The sequence below is a fragment of the Eschrichtius robustus genome, chromosome 1 (assembly GCF_028021215.1).
Source record: "Eschrichtius robustus isolate mEscRob2 chromosome 1, mEscRob2.pri, whole genome shotgun sequence".
Classification (NCBI taxonomy): domain Eukaryota; kingdom Metazoa; phylum Chordata; class Mammalia; order Artiodactyla; family Eschrichtiidae; genus Eschrichtius; species Eschrichtius robustus.
The window spans coordinates 160,000,021-160,018,020 of NC_090824.1; the positions used below are offsets into that span (position 1 = coordinate 160,000,021).

Genomic DNA, 18,000 nt, shown 5'->3' on the forward strand with positions numbered 1-18,000 from the left:
TAAACTGTTTGTGTGAATATCCTGCTGCATACAATAATTTATTGAAATAAATAGAAATAATAAGTTACATCTGTGGAAAGTGTATATGTGTAACTATATGTCTATCTATCTATCTTGGTTCTTACTTTTAAATATTTCCATCATCTGAACCATAAATCTCAGCCTTTTTTTGAACTATCTTTGACATATGATGTTGTGCAAATTTAAAGCATACAACATGTTAATTTGACACATTTATATATTGTAATGAGATTGAAAAACCTCCTTTAACACTTTCCTACCTAACCACTTAAAGCCACCTGCCTGACCTCAAACTTCACCTTCACTGTACCTTTGGTTCAGTTATGATCTGCTCCTCCAAGAGTCCTTTAAGGATCTCCCCCGAGTTGTATTCTGCTGTGTTCTACTATTAGGTTTTTAATTCCTAATATGTCCAGGCATTCTGTGTCTGGAGAGGGGGAAGTGTTTGTGGAAATGAGACTACAACGTGAATCACAGCTCTACAAGTCATTCGAACACAGTCCCTATGGAAATGAGTTCCTGACATTGTACTTTACAACTGCTGTTTCCTTTCCTTTCAATTCCCTGTCATTGTTCCAGGCCACCAGCGCAGAGTCTTCTACCTACAGGTCACATAATTTAGAGTAGGTACCTCACAAGGTACAGTGAGTTTTACGAAGCTCTTTATAATATCAAAGAACTTTCATAAATCTCCAATTGAGTTAGCATGAATGGGGGGAAAAAAAAAGAGAGAAAACATTCCTCCCTTCAGGATAAAGGGATCTCAACAGAGAGACATAGATTCACAAGGATGTGTATAAACCCCAGCAAGCTTCCATTTTCCTTCCATTTACTCTAACCCCCCCGGGGAAGAATGGGAAGGAAATGTGATAAAGAAGAAGAGTTTAGGGCTGCAAACTTTCACCACTCCCACTGCCTCTACATGCCAAAGATAGGGCACATCTTTGTGAGAACCTCCAGATTTGGGAAAGCTGAATGATTTTTCTTTGGGCCCAAGAAGGTACAGAACTTCAGCCCCTGGGACCAGCAGGGGGAAGGCAGCATCATGGACCATGACCCATTCTACTGCCGGTGGCCAGTCACTTGGGGGCTACCTCATCAAAAGGGACTGGGCTGTCCAGTGGAAACTAAACATTCAGAAGAGTGAAACTCTCTGTCAAAGCACAAACAAAACCAAAATACGCACTCACCCATCCATCTAAAATATAGAGCTAAAATTAAACATATATTTACATTTTAAAGATAATATTAATGCTGAAATTCAAACTGTTGGTTCTTTGTAAGTTCCATCAGCTTATAGATGGCAACAATTTGGGGAGAGAGGATGATAACCAAAGACGATCTAGATACAGAATGAATTTCCTGGGGATGGGAGAGAGTGGGGTGGTTCTAAATCCTAGTAAAAGGAGATTTGCTCAGTGACCTCCATGGGGACACCAATTGGCTTTGGCCATTTACCAGCTGTTTCCTTACCCTTCAATTCCTTAAATATGCTCATGGCCTCAAACTAGCATTCACTGTCTGCACCTCCAGCAGTATTATTTGCATGTCTTTTGTGAGCCATTATGAGTCAAAACCATTCACCAGAACATAAAATCATGTCAGAAAGAGAAAACTGTGGAGGAGTTAAAAAATGAATACTTTTTGAAATAAGGAAAGCACAGGTTGTCATGTTACATTCATTGGCTGAGCAATAGATGGTTTTCATTCCTGGAGTGAGACTAATATATAAACATTTATAACACTAAGAGTTCTATAACAAATAAGTGCAGAGCAGTACTTAAGGAGCTATGTCTATAAATTGTGAGTCAGAAAATAAATGCATAGATTGATTATCTTTTAACTTTTTGAAGGATCAGATCTTTATGTCCATATTTTAAATTGTCTTAATTTGTTTTGCTGTCCCTGAGAAATCACTCCTGACCTTTCTCATAACCCAGTTCTCTTTTTGTTGCTTACTTTATGCGTAGTAACCAAGTTTATTTCTTCATGGTTTTGAAGCATATAAGAAAGGAAAGTCCTTTTAATATAAAACTGGAGTGGTGATACCACTTAGCATGGAAAGGTGGAACAAAAGTTAATAAAAAATCTAAGTGTTTTCTACAAACATGTATTGATACTTCTCTCAGATGCTCTGATTTCTTTGCAGACGATGAGGAATTGTTCTTTTACATGTTTTTGAAAGATGATGAGTTTTACAGCAGTGAAGTTGAGTGAGATACACCACAGTTTTTTTGGTGTCAATGTAAAGTGTTTTTGTTTTCATTGAAGTATAGTTGATTTACAATATAGTGTTAGTTTCAGATATATAACACATATATATTCAGTCATATATATAGTTTTATATATATATATATAGTTTTGTATATACATATATACTTCAGATTCTCTTCCCTTATAGGTTATTACAAAATATTGTGTATAGTTCCCTGTGCTATGCAGTTAGTACGTGTTGGTTATCTGTTTTATATATGGTAGTGTGTATCTCTTAATTCTAAAGTGCTTTTGTTTTTGTTTTTGATCCATTGAAACTTACCTTGTACTATGTGTTCCACTGTTGGAGGGACTGTATCAAACGGTAAAGTACTTTACCTGTACCCAATTATGCTGTAGCCAAAGAGTAATGACCCATAGATATTTAATAGAATGGAATTTCAGTGAGAAAACATGGTGAGAATGGTGGGAAGCAGACATTGTATCTTTCTGGCTTTGGAAAGGGTATCTTCTGGACACTGTAATAGTAGTAGCCTGGGCAAGACCATCATCATTCATTTCTAAAGTGACAAACTGACTTGCCCTAAAACACCCTGTCTGGTCATTTGACATCGAGTTAGGTCATCATGATCCTTATTTGGATCCTTATTTGGATTAGTTATGAAGTAGTTATTAGTTATGAATTAGTTAACTTCTTTAGGTCCCTTAGCCACAGAGTACAGCCAACCTTGTAACCCAGACCCCAATTCTATAACCACCCAGTACATTTCTAGAGGGAAAGACTCAGCAAGTGACTATGATTTGGTTCAGTGGTATTTCATCAGCTATACTAGATAAATAATTCACAGCACATGTCTGAAACATTAATGGAACACTCAAAGATCTTCTCTCATACAATTACCATTTTTTTAGTCATTGACTATTCTCCACAATGAACCAGCATCTTACACTTACATACCTTTTCCTTCAAGCCACTTATGTCAACTCATTTATCATATACGTTATCAGAACTTAAGGGTAAAGCTCTTGATGACATGTTGTTTGGACAAGTTTCACTAAACTCTCCTCTCTCTCTCCTTCTTTCATTCTCTTTCCCCTCCCCATCTCTTTTGTTCTCATTCTTTTCTCACCAACTCCCCCCTCCCACTCTCACCCTCTTTTATTCTATATTTCTATTTTCATGAAGAACTTGGACCACATCCTTACACTGTCATGGATTAACTTGTTCAATCACAAGTGGGATGATGGCCAAGAGGTCACATGAAAAGATGCTCAACATCACTAATTATTAGAGAAATGCAAATCGAAACTACAATGAGGTATCACCTCACACCAGTTAGAAGGACCATCATCAAAAAAATCTACAGACAATAAATTCTGGAGAGGGTGTGGAGAAAAGGGAACCCTCCTACACTGTTGGTGGGAATGTAAATTGGTACAGCCACTATGGAGAACAGTATGGAGAATCCTTGAAAAACTAAAAATAGAGCTACCATATGATATAGCAATGTCACTCCTAGGCATATATCCAGAGAAAACCATAATTCAAAAGGATACATGCACCCCAATGTTCATTGAAGCACTATTTACAATAGCCAGGACATGGAAGCAACCTAAATGTCCATCAACAGAGGAATGGATAAAGAAGATGTGGTACATATATACCACGGAATATTACTCAGCCATGAGAAAGAATGAAATAATGCCATTTGCAGCAACATAGATGGACCTAGAGATTGTCATACTGAGTGAAGTAAGTCAGATGGAGAAAGACAAATATCATGATATAGCTTACATGTAGAATCTAAAAAATGGTACAAATGAACCTATTTACAAAACAGAAATTGAGTCACAGATGTAGAAAACAAACTTATGGTTACCAAGGGGGAAAAGGGAGGATACATTGGGAGATTGGGATTGACATATACACACTACTATATATAAAAGATAATAATAAGAACCTACTGTATAGCACAGGGAACTCTATTTGGTGCTCTATAATGACCTATATGAGAATGGAGTCTAGAAGAGAGTAGATATATGTATATGTATGGCTGATCCACTTTGCTGTACAGTGGAAACTAACACAACATTGTCAATCAACTATACTTCAATTAAAAATTAATTTAAAAATCATTAAATAAAAAGAAGTGGGACATTTATTTCCATAGTTTTTTGAGTGAAAATGGCATTGGACTTTTTCTAGACCTCTAAACCACATGATAGAGTTTATGACTTTGATTTTGGCTGAATTACAATTTCATTCCAGTTCTTCCTCAGATAAAGTAGGTTTTATACATCAATATTTGTTGAATGAATTGAGTCATTCAACTCATTTGGGATACAGAAGCCCTTGGTCTTGTCTAATTGTCATACATCTTCTATGCCATGCATAACTTTAAAATACTGAGAAAATTAACTACCCAAGGTCTCTCTTTTCCCAACTGTAAAACAGGAATGATAATATCACCCTATAGATTTACTTGTTTTTTAATGTTTTAAATGAAATGAGAGCAAATGCAAAACACTTGACACACAGTAGGTGATTAACAATGTTATTGATTTTTTTTTTTTCCTTTACCAATAATGCCTAGTGCTGTTTTCTGTACAGTTGAAATGCTCCATTACTGGAGTTAACTCAAAACAAGACAAAAAAAAAAAAAACCCAGGGAAATAATAAATTATGCCCTTCCTCTTACAAGTGTTGAATCAGTGACAGACTTTGTGATGATGTGAAGAACTTGGCAAATAGGAAACACTAGGGAACCATGCTAATTGTTTTGGGTGACGATGGTGAGATATTCATAGTGGAAATAATTTGTATGTCTTTAGATATTTATGAGTTGTCTGATAAGCTGCTGGTACCTCCTCAATGGGGCACAGCATTCACACAGCTTTGCTCCCAAAGGTCAAAGAGGAACAGCATGGTGTGAACAACGCGTCCAAATACTCCCCTGGGATGCAATTAACCAGGGAATTCAGACTTACTCCTTCTCTTCTATAAAAGCCAAGATGCAGCAGGGCTGCATTGCATTGCGAAGAGGCATTTGGTGGGGCTCAGCTTTTTCAGGAGGGAGATAGGTGATAAGTAGGCTGGGGAGAACGTGTTGGATGAGTCTGAGTGTCTAGAATTTAAAGAGCATTCTATTGCTTCTCAGTGGGCGTCTGCCTCTTGAGGTCTGGCATTCACCCAAGTCCTGAGCATTACCTCAGCACTTAAAGAGAAAACAAGTGAAAAGAAAATCCACAAAGTTGCGTTCTAAGCAGCATCAACATCAAGGAATGCCACGGGCTAAGTTTCGTTCACCCTGTTAGCATGAAGAATTATTTTGCACTACAGAAAGCTGCCTTTTCCCAACCAAGAAAACAAACAAACACAAAAAAAAACAGAACTAATTAAGATCGTCATATCTCAATAAATATGCAAATGAAAAATCAAAACAAAGAAATTCTATTTATCACATCATAAAGTTGCAAATTGCTGTACAGGCTGGCTTGGAAGAATTGCAAAGGATAGAATCTTCTTAATGGCTTTGCCCAGAAACTGTGTTCAAAAGCTGCATTTATGGGTTTGTATTTGAGGATGAAAGATGATGAACTTGCCAAAATAAAAATATTTGCGTGCCTTATCTCCAATACTATGGAAAGGAAAGGGGAATACAAATTCAGTTGAGTAACTATGTGTCAGGTCTTGTGCTAGGAAATTTGCTTCCTTTATATCATTTCAAGAAGAAAGCTAGTAAGATACTCATTTTATAGATGAAGACAATGAAGCTCAGAGAAGGTAAATTCCTGTTTCTCACTTGGTCTTTGAAACCAGGATTCTTACCTCCACTCACATTCATGACTATGTTTTCTTTTGACTTTTTAATGTGTTTTTATAGGATATCAAAGCATTCAGGGGGAAATGAAATCAATTTTCAGATATTTTCTCCATACATTTTCCACATCTGCGTATTAAGGACCACCCTATCAATGGAAGCAGAGTTTGATTTCTGCATAATGTTATTTCCTTTTATTTATATTTGATTTAATTTGCATATGGTGATGTCTTCTTCTTGAATTTATCATCTTTGAAAAATAGAGAGAGAGAGAAAGACCAAAAGGGAGAATCATGGATACCATAATATTGCTGACAATACTGTTACTCTGCCTTACCGTATATATATTTTGTCCTGTGAGAGCTGAATCTATAAGCTGCAGAGAGAGCATCTCCTAATGACATTGGCAGCTTTGTTTTAGAAACTTGAACCTTCCCTCTGCCACGTAGAATGCTGCCCTTAGAAGAAGGCTCTCCCTGGACACCAGGGCTATATTTGCTATTCTGGTCTGCTGGGCTAACATTAGGGTGAGGTTTTTTATGAGTATGTGGAGTTGCCTGGAATGAGCAAGCAGCTAATGAGATGGGGCCAGCTGGGTACCTATTAGAGAATGGTCAAAGAGAATGGTCAAGCTAAGTGCTTGAACAAGTAAAAGAAGGAGGGCAGTTTGCTACTGTTCTCTGCAGAAGATTTCAAAGAAGTGAGATGCAAGCTTTGCCTTCAAGATGGGATAGATTGGCAAGAGTGTCAAGGACAATTTTATTGTATTTTTTTAGACTTGAGCAATTTTGTTCAAAGGACATAAGATAATGGTCTGAGTGGTAGCAGGATATATATAGCAGCCCTGTCCCCTGACCAGGGACACCCGCCACCAGCAGTTTATCTTCTGTATCCATTCCCTTTTCTTCCTTCCTTCTTCCCTCCCTCTTCTTTCTTTTCTTTTTCTTTTTTCTTTTTTTGAACTTTTACCCTTTATTAGTAACTTTATATTATAAAATTGTAGGGTATAGTTTTTTATTTTCTTATTGGCGTATAGTTGCTTTACAATGTTGTGTTGGTTTCTGCTGTACAGTGAAGTGAATCAGCTATACGTATACATATATCCCCTCCTTTTTGGATTTCCTTCCCATTTAGGTCATTACAGAGCACTGAGTAGAGATCCCTGTGCTATATAGTAGGTTCTCATTAGTTATCTATGTTATACATAGTAGTGTATGTTTGTCGATCCCAATCTCTTCCTCTTTCTTTTTTTCTTTGTTTTCTTTCTTTCTCTACCTCTTTTCCTTCCTTTGTCCTCCCAGCCTTTCTTTTATCATCTTAGATTTAAAACATTTTATTATTGTTTTTCCCACTAAAATCATTATTTTATGGCATATACATTTATTTATATATTATATATGATATATAATATGATGTATATGATACATATGTATATGTGTGTGTGTGTGTATTTTTTTTTTTTGGCCATGCCTCGCCGCATGTGGGATCTTAGTTCCCCAACCAGGGAATGAACCTGTGCCCCTGCAGTGGAAGCTTGGAGTCCTAACCACTGGACTGCCAGGGAATTCCCGTATGTGTATGTATTTTTAAAGAACCCATGGAGGATTGCTTAGGGCACTTCTGGAGGAAAGTGGCAAAATCACTTCTGCCTACATTCTCTTGGTCAGAGAATATTTTAAATCACTCTAATCTCACTGTCTATATATGACTCCTCTCAGTCTATAGGAATATATTTTCCAAATTGTTCAACATACTTAGTATTTTTTGACAAAATCATTTCTTGTGATCTTGTTACTTTTTATGAGTTCAGTTTCTTTCTTACTGAAGTATATATTTTAGTAGTCCTTTCAGTGATGGTCCATGAGTGGGAAAACATATTTATTTCACCCTCATTCAAGAAAAATAAAGTTTTTTGTTTTTATTTTAGTATGTAATTCTAGTTTGGGATTTATTTTCCCTTAGCATCTTTAAGACATTCATTCTTTTTTTTTTTTTTTCTGACTAGCTTTAATATTATTATCACTTTTTAAGCATTCTAAAATTAAACTTTCAATTTGGAATAACTTTATATTCACAGAAATGTTGCAGAGATAGCACAGAAATTTCCCTTCACCTAGTTTCCCCTATTTTTTTGTTTAATGGGAAATCTGTTGATCTAAATGTCATTCATTTAAGGGTAATTTGTCTTTTCTCTCTCAATTTCTCTAAGATTTCTCTTTTTTTTATTGGTGTCCACCCTGATGTATCTAATTATGGACTTTTTAATTTTTTTAATTTTCCTGCTTGCCAGAGTATTTCTTCAGTTTGAGGACTATCACCTTTCAACTATTATCTTCTTGAATATGGCCTCTCTACTTCTAGACATATTTCTTATTGTTTATTAATTCTCTATTTAACTGTGTCTTTTGTGCCATTTAACTGTTCCATTGAGCTGTTTATTGTATCTTTTTTTTTTTTTTTACTTTTAGAGAGAAACTGTTTAATTTTCAAATTCATCTTTTCTTTATCAAAAGTACCTTATCTTTTATTATGCATCCAGAACTTATTCTAATTTCTTAATCGTTGTAAACATACTTATTCTACAGTCTTTTCCAAATTGTCATAGGGTTTCAAGTTTGTGGGTGTCTGTTTCTGCCGCTTTATTTCATATGTATAAGAGGAAGTCTCCTTCTATTACTATCTTATCTGAGAGGTTTTATCTTTAATAGGTGTTAATTTTGTCAAATATATTTTTTGCATAAATTTATATGGTCATATGATTTTTCTTCATTAGCTTGTAAATATAGTGGATTACACTGATTATTTTTTAAATATTGAACCAATCTTACTTTCCTGGAGTTAACTCCACTTGGTCAGGGTGTATAGTTCTTTTTATAGAATAGTGAATTCAATTTGCTAATAGTTTGTTATGAATGTTACATTTATATTCATGAGAGATATTGGTCTGTAGTTATCCTCCTTTTTTTTTTACTATCTTTGTCTGGCCTTAATATTAGAATAATACTTGACTCATAACGTGAATGGAAAGTCTTCCCTCCTCTTTTATTTTCTGAAGGAGAGTGAGTAGAATTGGTGTTAATTCTTCTTTAATCGCGTAGAATTCTCCAGTGAAAATATCTGGGTCTGGAAAACTCTTTTTCAAGATGTGTTAAACTATGAATTCAATTTCTTTATTAGCTATAGGGCTATTCAAATTATCTATAATTGTGGTAGTTTTTGCATTTTGAGGAATTGATCCATATCATATAAATTATCAAATTTATGTGTGTAGAGTTTTTTTGTGTGTGTGGCATCACCTTATCATTTTGATACTTGCAGAGTCTATAATCTATAGTTCCTCTTTTGTTCCTGATATTGGTAATCAGTGCCTTTCTTCTTTTTTTCTTTTTCAGTATAGTTAGGGGTTGGTCTTGGTATAGATCTTTTCAAACAGGCAGCTCTTCGTTTCATTGATTTTCTCTGTTGTTTTTCTGTTTCAGTTATATTGGTTTCTGCCCTTTATTATTTCCTTTCTTTTACTTGCTCTGGGATTATTTTGCTCTTATTTTTCTACTTTCTTGAGGTGTAGTTTAGATTTATGATTTCAGATTTTTCTAAGGTAAGCATTTTATTGCTATAACTTTTCCTCTCACCATGGATTTATCTGTGTGCCACAAATTTTGATATGTTATATTTCATTTTCATTAAGTTCAATGTATGTTTTTCTTTCCCTTAAAACATCTTCTTTGACCTCCTAAATTATTTAGAAGTATTTTTATCTATTTTCCAAATGTTTGGAAATGTTCTTTTCATCTTTATGTTTTGGATTTCCAGCTTGATTCCTTTGGTCAGAGAACACAGTCTGCACTGTTTCAATTATTTTAAATTTGTTGAAGCTTGTTTATGGCTCAAGATATGGTCTGTCTTGATATATATTTTATCAGCATTGGAAAATTATATGTATTCTGCTGTTAATGGATGGGGAGTATTCTATAAATGTCAATTCTGTGTTGTTGGTTGATGGTGTTGTTGAACTCTTCAGTGTCTTGGCTGCTTTTATGTCTAGTTGTTTAATCAACTGTTGAGAAAGGAGTGTTGAAACCTTGAATTATAATTATAGTTTTGTCTAATTCTCCTTTCAGATCTATCAGTTTTTGCTTCACATAATTTGCAGTTCTGTTGTTTGATACATACGTGTACAAGATTGCTATGATTTTTTTGATGTATTAACATTTTTATCATTGTATCTCTCTATGTCCCTGGTTATTACCTTTCCTCCAATTACTACTTTATCTGATATTGTTAATATAGACACTCCTGCTTTCTTTCGATTAATATTTTCATGGTATATCTTTTCCATCTTTTGAGTTTATATCTACCATATTCATTATATTTTAAGTGAGTTATTATGAACAGCATACAGTTGGGTTACATTTTTTTAATCCACTCTGACCATCTTTCTTTTAATTAGTATATATGACAATTATATAACATTTAATGTTATTGATAAGTTAGGGCAAACTCTTCCATTTTATTTTTTGTTCTCTCTCCCTTTTTTAATCTCTGTTTTGTTTTTCCTGTCTCCGTGTTAGTGGATTTGTTTTAGAATTCTATTTTTATTTCTTTATAAGATCTTGAGTGTATCTCTATGTATATATTTTTTCATGTTGTAGGTATTACATTTTATATACATAACTTATTATAATCTACTGGTGTCACATTTTTACCAGTTCAAGCGAAGTATAGAAAACTTACCTCCCTGTATATCCATTTACCTTCTCATTTATTATAAAATTAGCTTAATTATTTACATGAAGCATAACACACAATTGTATAATTTTTGATTCAACTCTCAAACATAATTTTAATAATTCAAGAGGAAAAGAAAAATCTATTGTCTGTATCTATATTTTTACTCTTTTGTTGTTCTTTCTCCCTTTCTTATATTTCAACATTCCTTATTTTATTAGCTCATTTCTTTTTAGAGGATTTCCTTTAGCCATCCTTTTAAGGTAGGTCTGGTGGCAACAAATTCTGAAAATTTTACTTCCTATAAGAATGTCTTTATTTTCCCTTCATTCTTGAAGGCTGTTTTTTCTGGATTTAGAGTATTAGGTTGGTAGTTGTTTTTTTTTTCAAACTTGAAGAATGGTGTTCTGTTTTATTATGGCCCCTATTGTTTTTGATGAGATCTCTGCTGCCATTAGAATTATTTTTCCACTATAGTGCTGTTACCCTAAAGTTTCTCTCACACCGGTTTCAAGATTTTTAATTTGTCTTTAGTTTTCAGAAAGCTTGTTATTATCTGTCTGGTTAGGTTTCCTTCAGTTTAGCTATTTGGGATTTGCTCAGCTTATTGTATTTGTAGATTAATGTCTTTTGCAACGTTTAAGGCATTTTCAGCCATTACTTCTTTGAATACTTTTTCAGGTTCTCTTCTTTTCGGACTCTGCTGAAATGAATATTAGATCTTTTGTTATAATCCCACAGGGTCTTGATGTTCTGTTCATTGTTTTAATCTATTTTCACTCTGTTATTCAGACTGAATAATTTCTATTGTTCTGTTTTCAAGTTCACTGATTCTTTCCCATGTTCCTTCCATTCTGCTGTTGAGCCCATCCATTGAATTTTTTATTTAGATTTTTTTTTGTATTTATTAGTTCTAAACTTTCCAATTTAGCTCTTCTTTATATGTTCTGTTTCCTTGTTGAGACTTTCTGTTTCTTCCTCAAGTTTTATATTTCCGTTATTGTATTTCTCACTTCTACAGTTTCCTTTGATTCTTCTTTATACTCCTTATTTTTTTGCTGAGATTTTCCATTTCTTTATTGAGACATTCAATTATTTTTGTCATGTGTGTCCGTAATTACTCAGTGGAACACTTACATGGTGTCTGCTTTCAAATCCTTGTCAGATAATTCTAACATCTCTGTCATTTTGCTGTTAGCGTCTATCAATTGTCTTGGTTCTTGGTAAAATGAGTGATTATCTATTGAAATCTGAACATTTGGGATAATATACTATGAGATATGGGTCTTATTAAAATCTTCTGTTTGAACTGGGCTCCTATGACACCATTCAGAGAGGAGAAGAAGGAACCTTGTTACTGCTACATGTGGGTGAAAGTCTAGCCTCCCTATTGGGCTCCATTGACACCCATGGTGCTGAGGGCTCCTTGTTACTGCTGGGCATTGGTAAGTGTTTTAGCTTCCTGCTAGGCCTTCACTAGTACTGCTCTGGGTGGAAGCAGCACGGGTACCTTGTTATTGGTCTCCACAAAAACTGGTAAGGAGTCGTCTTGTTACCAAGAGTTGTGTTTGGAAGTCCAGGCTCCCTACATGGCCCCCACTGGTATCAATGGGTAGGAGACCTCATTATTGTACATTGGAGATGAAAGTGCAGGCTCTATTCTGCCTTCCCTGTTGCTTCCTTAGCATGAGGGAAAGAAAGGGATTTCGGACATCACAATTAGGTCTTATGAGAGTAAAAATCTAGGTTCACCACGCTTCTGTTGGCAAAATGAGGGTAGGACTACTGTTTTTCTGTGGGGTTTGGTTGGAATAGAGCTATTATAATTTAAAACTTGTCTTTTTTTGTGAGGTTGCTCCTTGTCTCATCATTTGGATAAAGAAAACAAACTCTTGTTAAGGACTTTTGGTCTGCACTTATTAGCAATTCCAGGCTGTCAGCTTCTCCAGCTCCAAGACTAGAGAATATGAGGCCGAAAGAAAACCCAGGGAACATACCACCGTATTGACCATTAGGTCCCGATCTGGTCTGGCTTCTTCTCTCCATATTTCATCCACATTTCCTTATGTTTCTTTAATATATAATATCCAGGGAGAACTACGAAGAGGAAAAGGGAGAAATAGTTCTCTATCTATCCAGAAGTGGGAGTCCCTGAATATGCATTTGATTCTCTAACTCATCAGAATTCCTACACATTTGGGCAAATAAGTGAGAGATATAATTAAACTATTGTAAGCCTTCTTAATTTATAAAAATATATATGTAAATGTACATAACATATAAATATGTAACATATTAATATGTATAATATATAATTTTATAATACATTATACATTGTATATTATGTATTAATTTTATATTATATTTATATTATACTTTACATTTATTTATAAATACGAATGACAAAGGAAATGATATTTGTTTAAAATTATTAAAATGTACTGACATGATAATTATAGTTTAATTCATATATAAAACTTTTGAATGGGGGACCAACATGGCGGGATAGGAAGATTCTGAACCCACCTCCTCTCATGGACACACCAAATCTATAGCTATATATGGATCATTTCTCTCTGAAAAAGATTTGAAAACTAGATGACCTGCTTCACCACAACAAAAGATTAAAGGACCACATCAAGAAGGGCAGGGAAGTTTGAGACAGTCTTGGCAAGAAATCTCCCTGACCACAAGCATGGCAACACACAATAAGGAGGGAATCTCATCAGTCCAGTGTTTCTACAGGAGGAGTGAGGGGTTGGTGCTCCACATCATGTACCCATCATCTGGGATCTACACCAGAGACACAAGCCCTTAAAATGTCTGGCTTAGAAAACCAACAGGGCTGATGTCTAAGGGACCCATAGTGCTACAGGAATCTGAACCTTCCCTTTTAAAGGGCTCACATATGGTCTTACCCACCCTGAGACACAGAGAAAAAATAGCAGCTTGAAATGTGCCTAGAGTATATGAGAAAGAGACCCATTTGCTAATCTAAAAGCATGTGCTGGAGGAGCAGGGGTCAGTTGAAACTCACCCCAGAGATGGAGGTGCTGGCAGATGCCATTACTGCCCTCTCCACATACCCTGCTAGCACAGGCAGTTAAGCTTAGAAGCATTACCCTCCTGCTGCCTTGCTAAGATGGACAGGGGCAAGCGGACATGGCACTATCCCCCACCCTGCTGAAGCCACAGAGCACAGGCAGTTGCAACACTCTCCTGCTCCCTGGCTGGGGCTGGCACGTGAGAGTGGTCCAGGCATTCTCCCACTCCCAGCCTAACTTCAGCACGTGCACACGAGCAACACACTCTCCTGCTGCATTGCTGAAAGCCACGGGCGTGCACAGTCAAGACATTTTTCTGCCGCCTTTTGGAAGCCAGAGAGGGTGGCCTGCTTCCTACACTCTACAGCTGCCTTGCTAAAGCCAGTGGGTGTATATGATTTACACAGGGAACAGTTGATTGATTGATTGATTGATTGATTCCTATTATATTCTCCGCACATTCTAGATGTTCTATACAATAATATAAATATGAATCAGACAGATGCATGGGCCTTATTCACAATATAAGACTATAAACACTATTAAGGATCAAAGCAAATTAAATGAATATGTGAAGAGTTATATTTAGGGAAGAAATTTCAATAAGAGATAGAGTTATCAAAACAGTCATCTGGTGGAAATTAAGACGAGCTTTTAAAATTGATCTATCTTATTTGGTTGGATGTTGAGGGGTTGGAAGATGATTTTAGATATAGGAAATTGCTTGTATGAATAAAGACTTGGAAACACATTTAGCCTGGTACGTTTGAATGGTCACAACAAGAACAGCCTGACAACTTGACTGTAGTAGGAAAGTTCCAAGTCTGTGTGTGACTGGAGCAGACTCTACAGTGAAGGGAAAGCAGAGCCTTATTAGGGGAAGACTGACCCTGTTGTTTACTCCTGGACTCCTGCCAACTGGACCCTTTAAGAATGTCCCATCCACCGATACTCACATTGCGTTAAGAAGCAAGGGCTAGTTCTTGCAAGCTACTGAATTTGAAATGGAATAGTAAAAATTATGTTTTAGAGAAACTGTTAGCATTGCCAGTTTGGATAGTTTTACAATAGAGATTGCAGCAACTCAGGTGTAAAACAACCTATCTCAGTTCGTGCTCACTTTTACCACCATGTTTCACCATCTTTTTCAGTATCCACAATAAAGTGGAATTAAAATTTGTTGATTGCTTTTATTTTGCAGTCCATTCTGCTAGATTGCATCCATGTGTTTTCTCATTTGGTATTCACAACCTCACAACAACTCTTGAGATATTATTATTGTCATTATGTGAGGTGAAGGGGATATTCCAAGGTTCCCTGGTCAGGATTAAAACTCAGACTCTTGACATTGTACAGCATGGTCACCTCAGTACCTACCATGGTGACAACGGAGTCAAAGGCACTTGGTGTTCTTGCTGACTTGAGCTTGTGTTATGACTGGGCAGCTCTTACCTTCCTTTATTCAACTGCTTTATCACCCACCATTCAGCCTGTAAAATATAACAATTTAATGCTGTGGTGCTGTGGAATCAAGATTCATATTTCTTCTCTTTCCTTTCCATTCATGCTATGTCCCACCAGAACTGCAGCTTAGGGTACTGACAGCCTGAAGAGCATGGAGCAGCTCGTAACAGTTAGTGGACAATTAAGAAACTGGCCTCTGATTCATGTCCCAAGCTAAAACATAACCACGCTGCTGATTACCCATTTTCATTGTTTATGGCGAGGCAGGTGGATGAACATCTCTGCCTGATTTATGAAGTGCTTGCCTTCTATAAATCACAGAGTAGAAACCCAGCACACTGCTAATCCTAATTGGTTAAGTCCTAAGTAGGGAGTGATTAGGAAGTCTTCAGGAAAGAAGGCACCTCATGCAAATGAGAAAGATATACAGTTCCTTGGGAGGAAATTTCCCCTGCTCACAATATATGGTCCAGGTTTGATGTTCATTCCTATTGCCCCCTTTTGTCTCTCATTAGTCAACCCCTGTGATCTTCCACTTGTGAATAAACTGGAGGGAGGTAGGGGAGATGATAAGGGAGTACAAACATGGTGGAAAGAGTACTGTTTTCCCGCTTACTCTCTCCGTTCATGTCCACCTGGATTAATTTTTTAATTTTTTTAATTAATAAAGCATTCACCATGGTAAAAGGGAGCTATGTAATATGACTTATTGTGCTGTTAGAGTGGGAAACATTAGGGATTTTGAATCTTACCTACCTGAATTCCATCCCCACTCTTTCCTGGGCATAACTGACATGACATTCTCAGATAGTCAATGACAGCCGTCTCTGATTTTTCACGTTGAGCTTAAAGGACACTGACAGTGTTAAATATATGAGGCTGTCCCTATCCTGTGATTGGAAATCTTCCAGTGGACTTAGAAATGCAGACTCTGCTGGCCAAGGAAGAAGGGAGCCCACAGATTTTACAGATTTTCTTCCCCCATCTCAAGGTAGTGGTTGAGAACACAGGGTGCTATGTATGCAACACGTTGAAAGGAACAGGGGCTCTTGAGATTAAAACTCAGTGAAGATAACCTCCACCCTCCTTTTCCAACCAATTGTACATGTTCCTTTCTTTGGGTAACTTCTTTTCTTATCTCCCCCTCCTTTCTCTTCACCTCCTTGTTTCTACTTCCCTTCTCCCCCTTTTCCCCCCTTTTTCCTTCCCTCCTTCCCTCTCTTTGCTTTCTTCTCCATGTTTTCTGGGAACTCGTGGCAGATGCAGCAGCAACAGCAGCGTCGCTTCAGAACTGGATGATGAGCCTCCCGGCCTGGAGGAGATTGACTATGGTACCGACAGCAGCTCGGACCAGGAAGGGAGCTTCTCCGAGCTGGACCGGGAGATCCAGGAGTGCGCTTTCCACAAGGATGAAGGAGAGGAAGAAGAGGAGGGGCCAGGGCAGGGAAGAGAAGCCATCCCATAACCCTGCGGTTCATAGCAAGTTCTGTGCCTCTAACCATCGGATTAGCTGCCATGTCGTTGCTTTACCATCACACACACACAATGCTGGCACAGAAAGCCAGCCCATGCGAGGTCAGCATCCCTACATCCAGATTTTCTTCTAGTTTCACTATGCATAGAGAGTGGCTACTTCTTTTATTTTTTTTTTTAATTAATTAATTTGTTTTATTTTTGGCCGTGTTGGGTCTTCACTGCTGCGTGTGGGCTCTCTCAAGTTGCGGTGAGCGGGGACTACTCTTTGTTGCAGTGCGTGGGCTTCTCACTGCGGTGGCTTCTCTCGTGGCGGAGCACGGGCTTTAGGCGCGCGGGCTCAGTAGTTGCGGCTCGCAGGCTCAAGAGCGCAGGCTCAGTCAGTAGTTGTGGCACATGGGCTTAGTTGCTCCGCGGCATGTGGGATCTTCCCAGACCAGGGCTTGAACCCGTGTCTCCTGCATTGGCAGGCGGATTCTTAACCACTGTGCCACCAGGGAAGTCCCCAGAGTGGCTACTTCTTCATTACAGCATTTTACATATATAGATAGGTGGCTATATGCATGCTGTCATTATGATAGAATGGGAGATACTCAAGATGACTATGGATCCTCTGAAGACTGTGCTGAGCTCTTCTCCATTCCTGTGCTTGAAACTGGAGTAGACTAGAAGTAGTAGGAGTTGGACTCTCTTCGTGTCTCCTCAGCCAGAATTCTAAGTGGTTGTTTAAGTCGTTCCCTATATGAGGGTTATCACTTCCTGTTGTCTCCCTCTTATAGCATCTGAGCCTCTCAGCCCAAACCATGAGCCCCACTGAGACTCTGAGGGTCCTGGCAGGGTCTTCCCTTGCTGAGTGATTGATTGAACATAAAAGGCTGTACAACCAAGTAATCATCCTTGGTCTGTTGGAACAGTATACATTTTGCAGATATAGAATCTGCAGAAGATCCCCTTCTAAGGGAAGGGGGACAATAGTGAATAAGACATGGCCACTGGTCTTTACAAATTTGAAAATCTATGAAATTCATAATCTTGGGAGGCAGCAATTCATTCATTTCAGACTCAGATAGATGTGGCTCATATCCCGGATCTGGCTGTTACTTATTATGAGAACAGAGGAAAGTAATTAAATCTCCCTAAACCACAGTTCAGTGGAGATGAGCATATCTATATCATAGAGTTATTATGAAGATGAAACGAGATAACATGTAAAAGTATACAGTTTGGCACACTGA

The 18,000-nt window shown here is 37.2% G+C and overlaps 1 protein-coding gene across 1 annotated transcript in view; it reads left to right on the top strand.

The window, feature by feature from the left end:
* Positions 1–16,757, top strand: part of AGBL1 (AGBL carboxypeptidase 1) — a 779,202-nt gene extending 762,445 nt beyond the window's left edge. The window contains exon 23 of the mRNA XM_068543058.1: positions 16,553–16,757. Coding sequence (XP_068399159.1) covers positions 16,553–16,757 — 205 coding nt within the window. The remainder of the gene's footprint in view (positions 1–16,552) is intronic.
* The last annotated feature ends 1,243 nt before the right edge of the window (positions 16,758–18,000 follow it).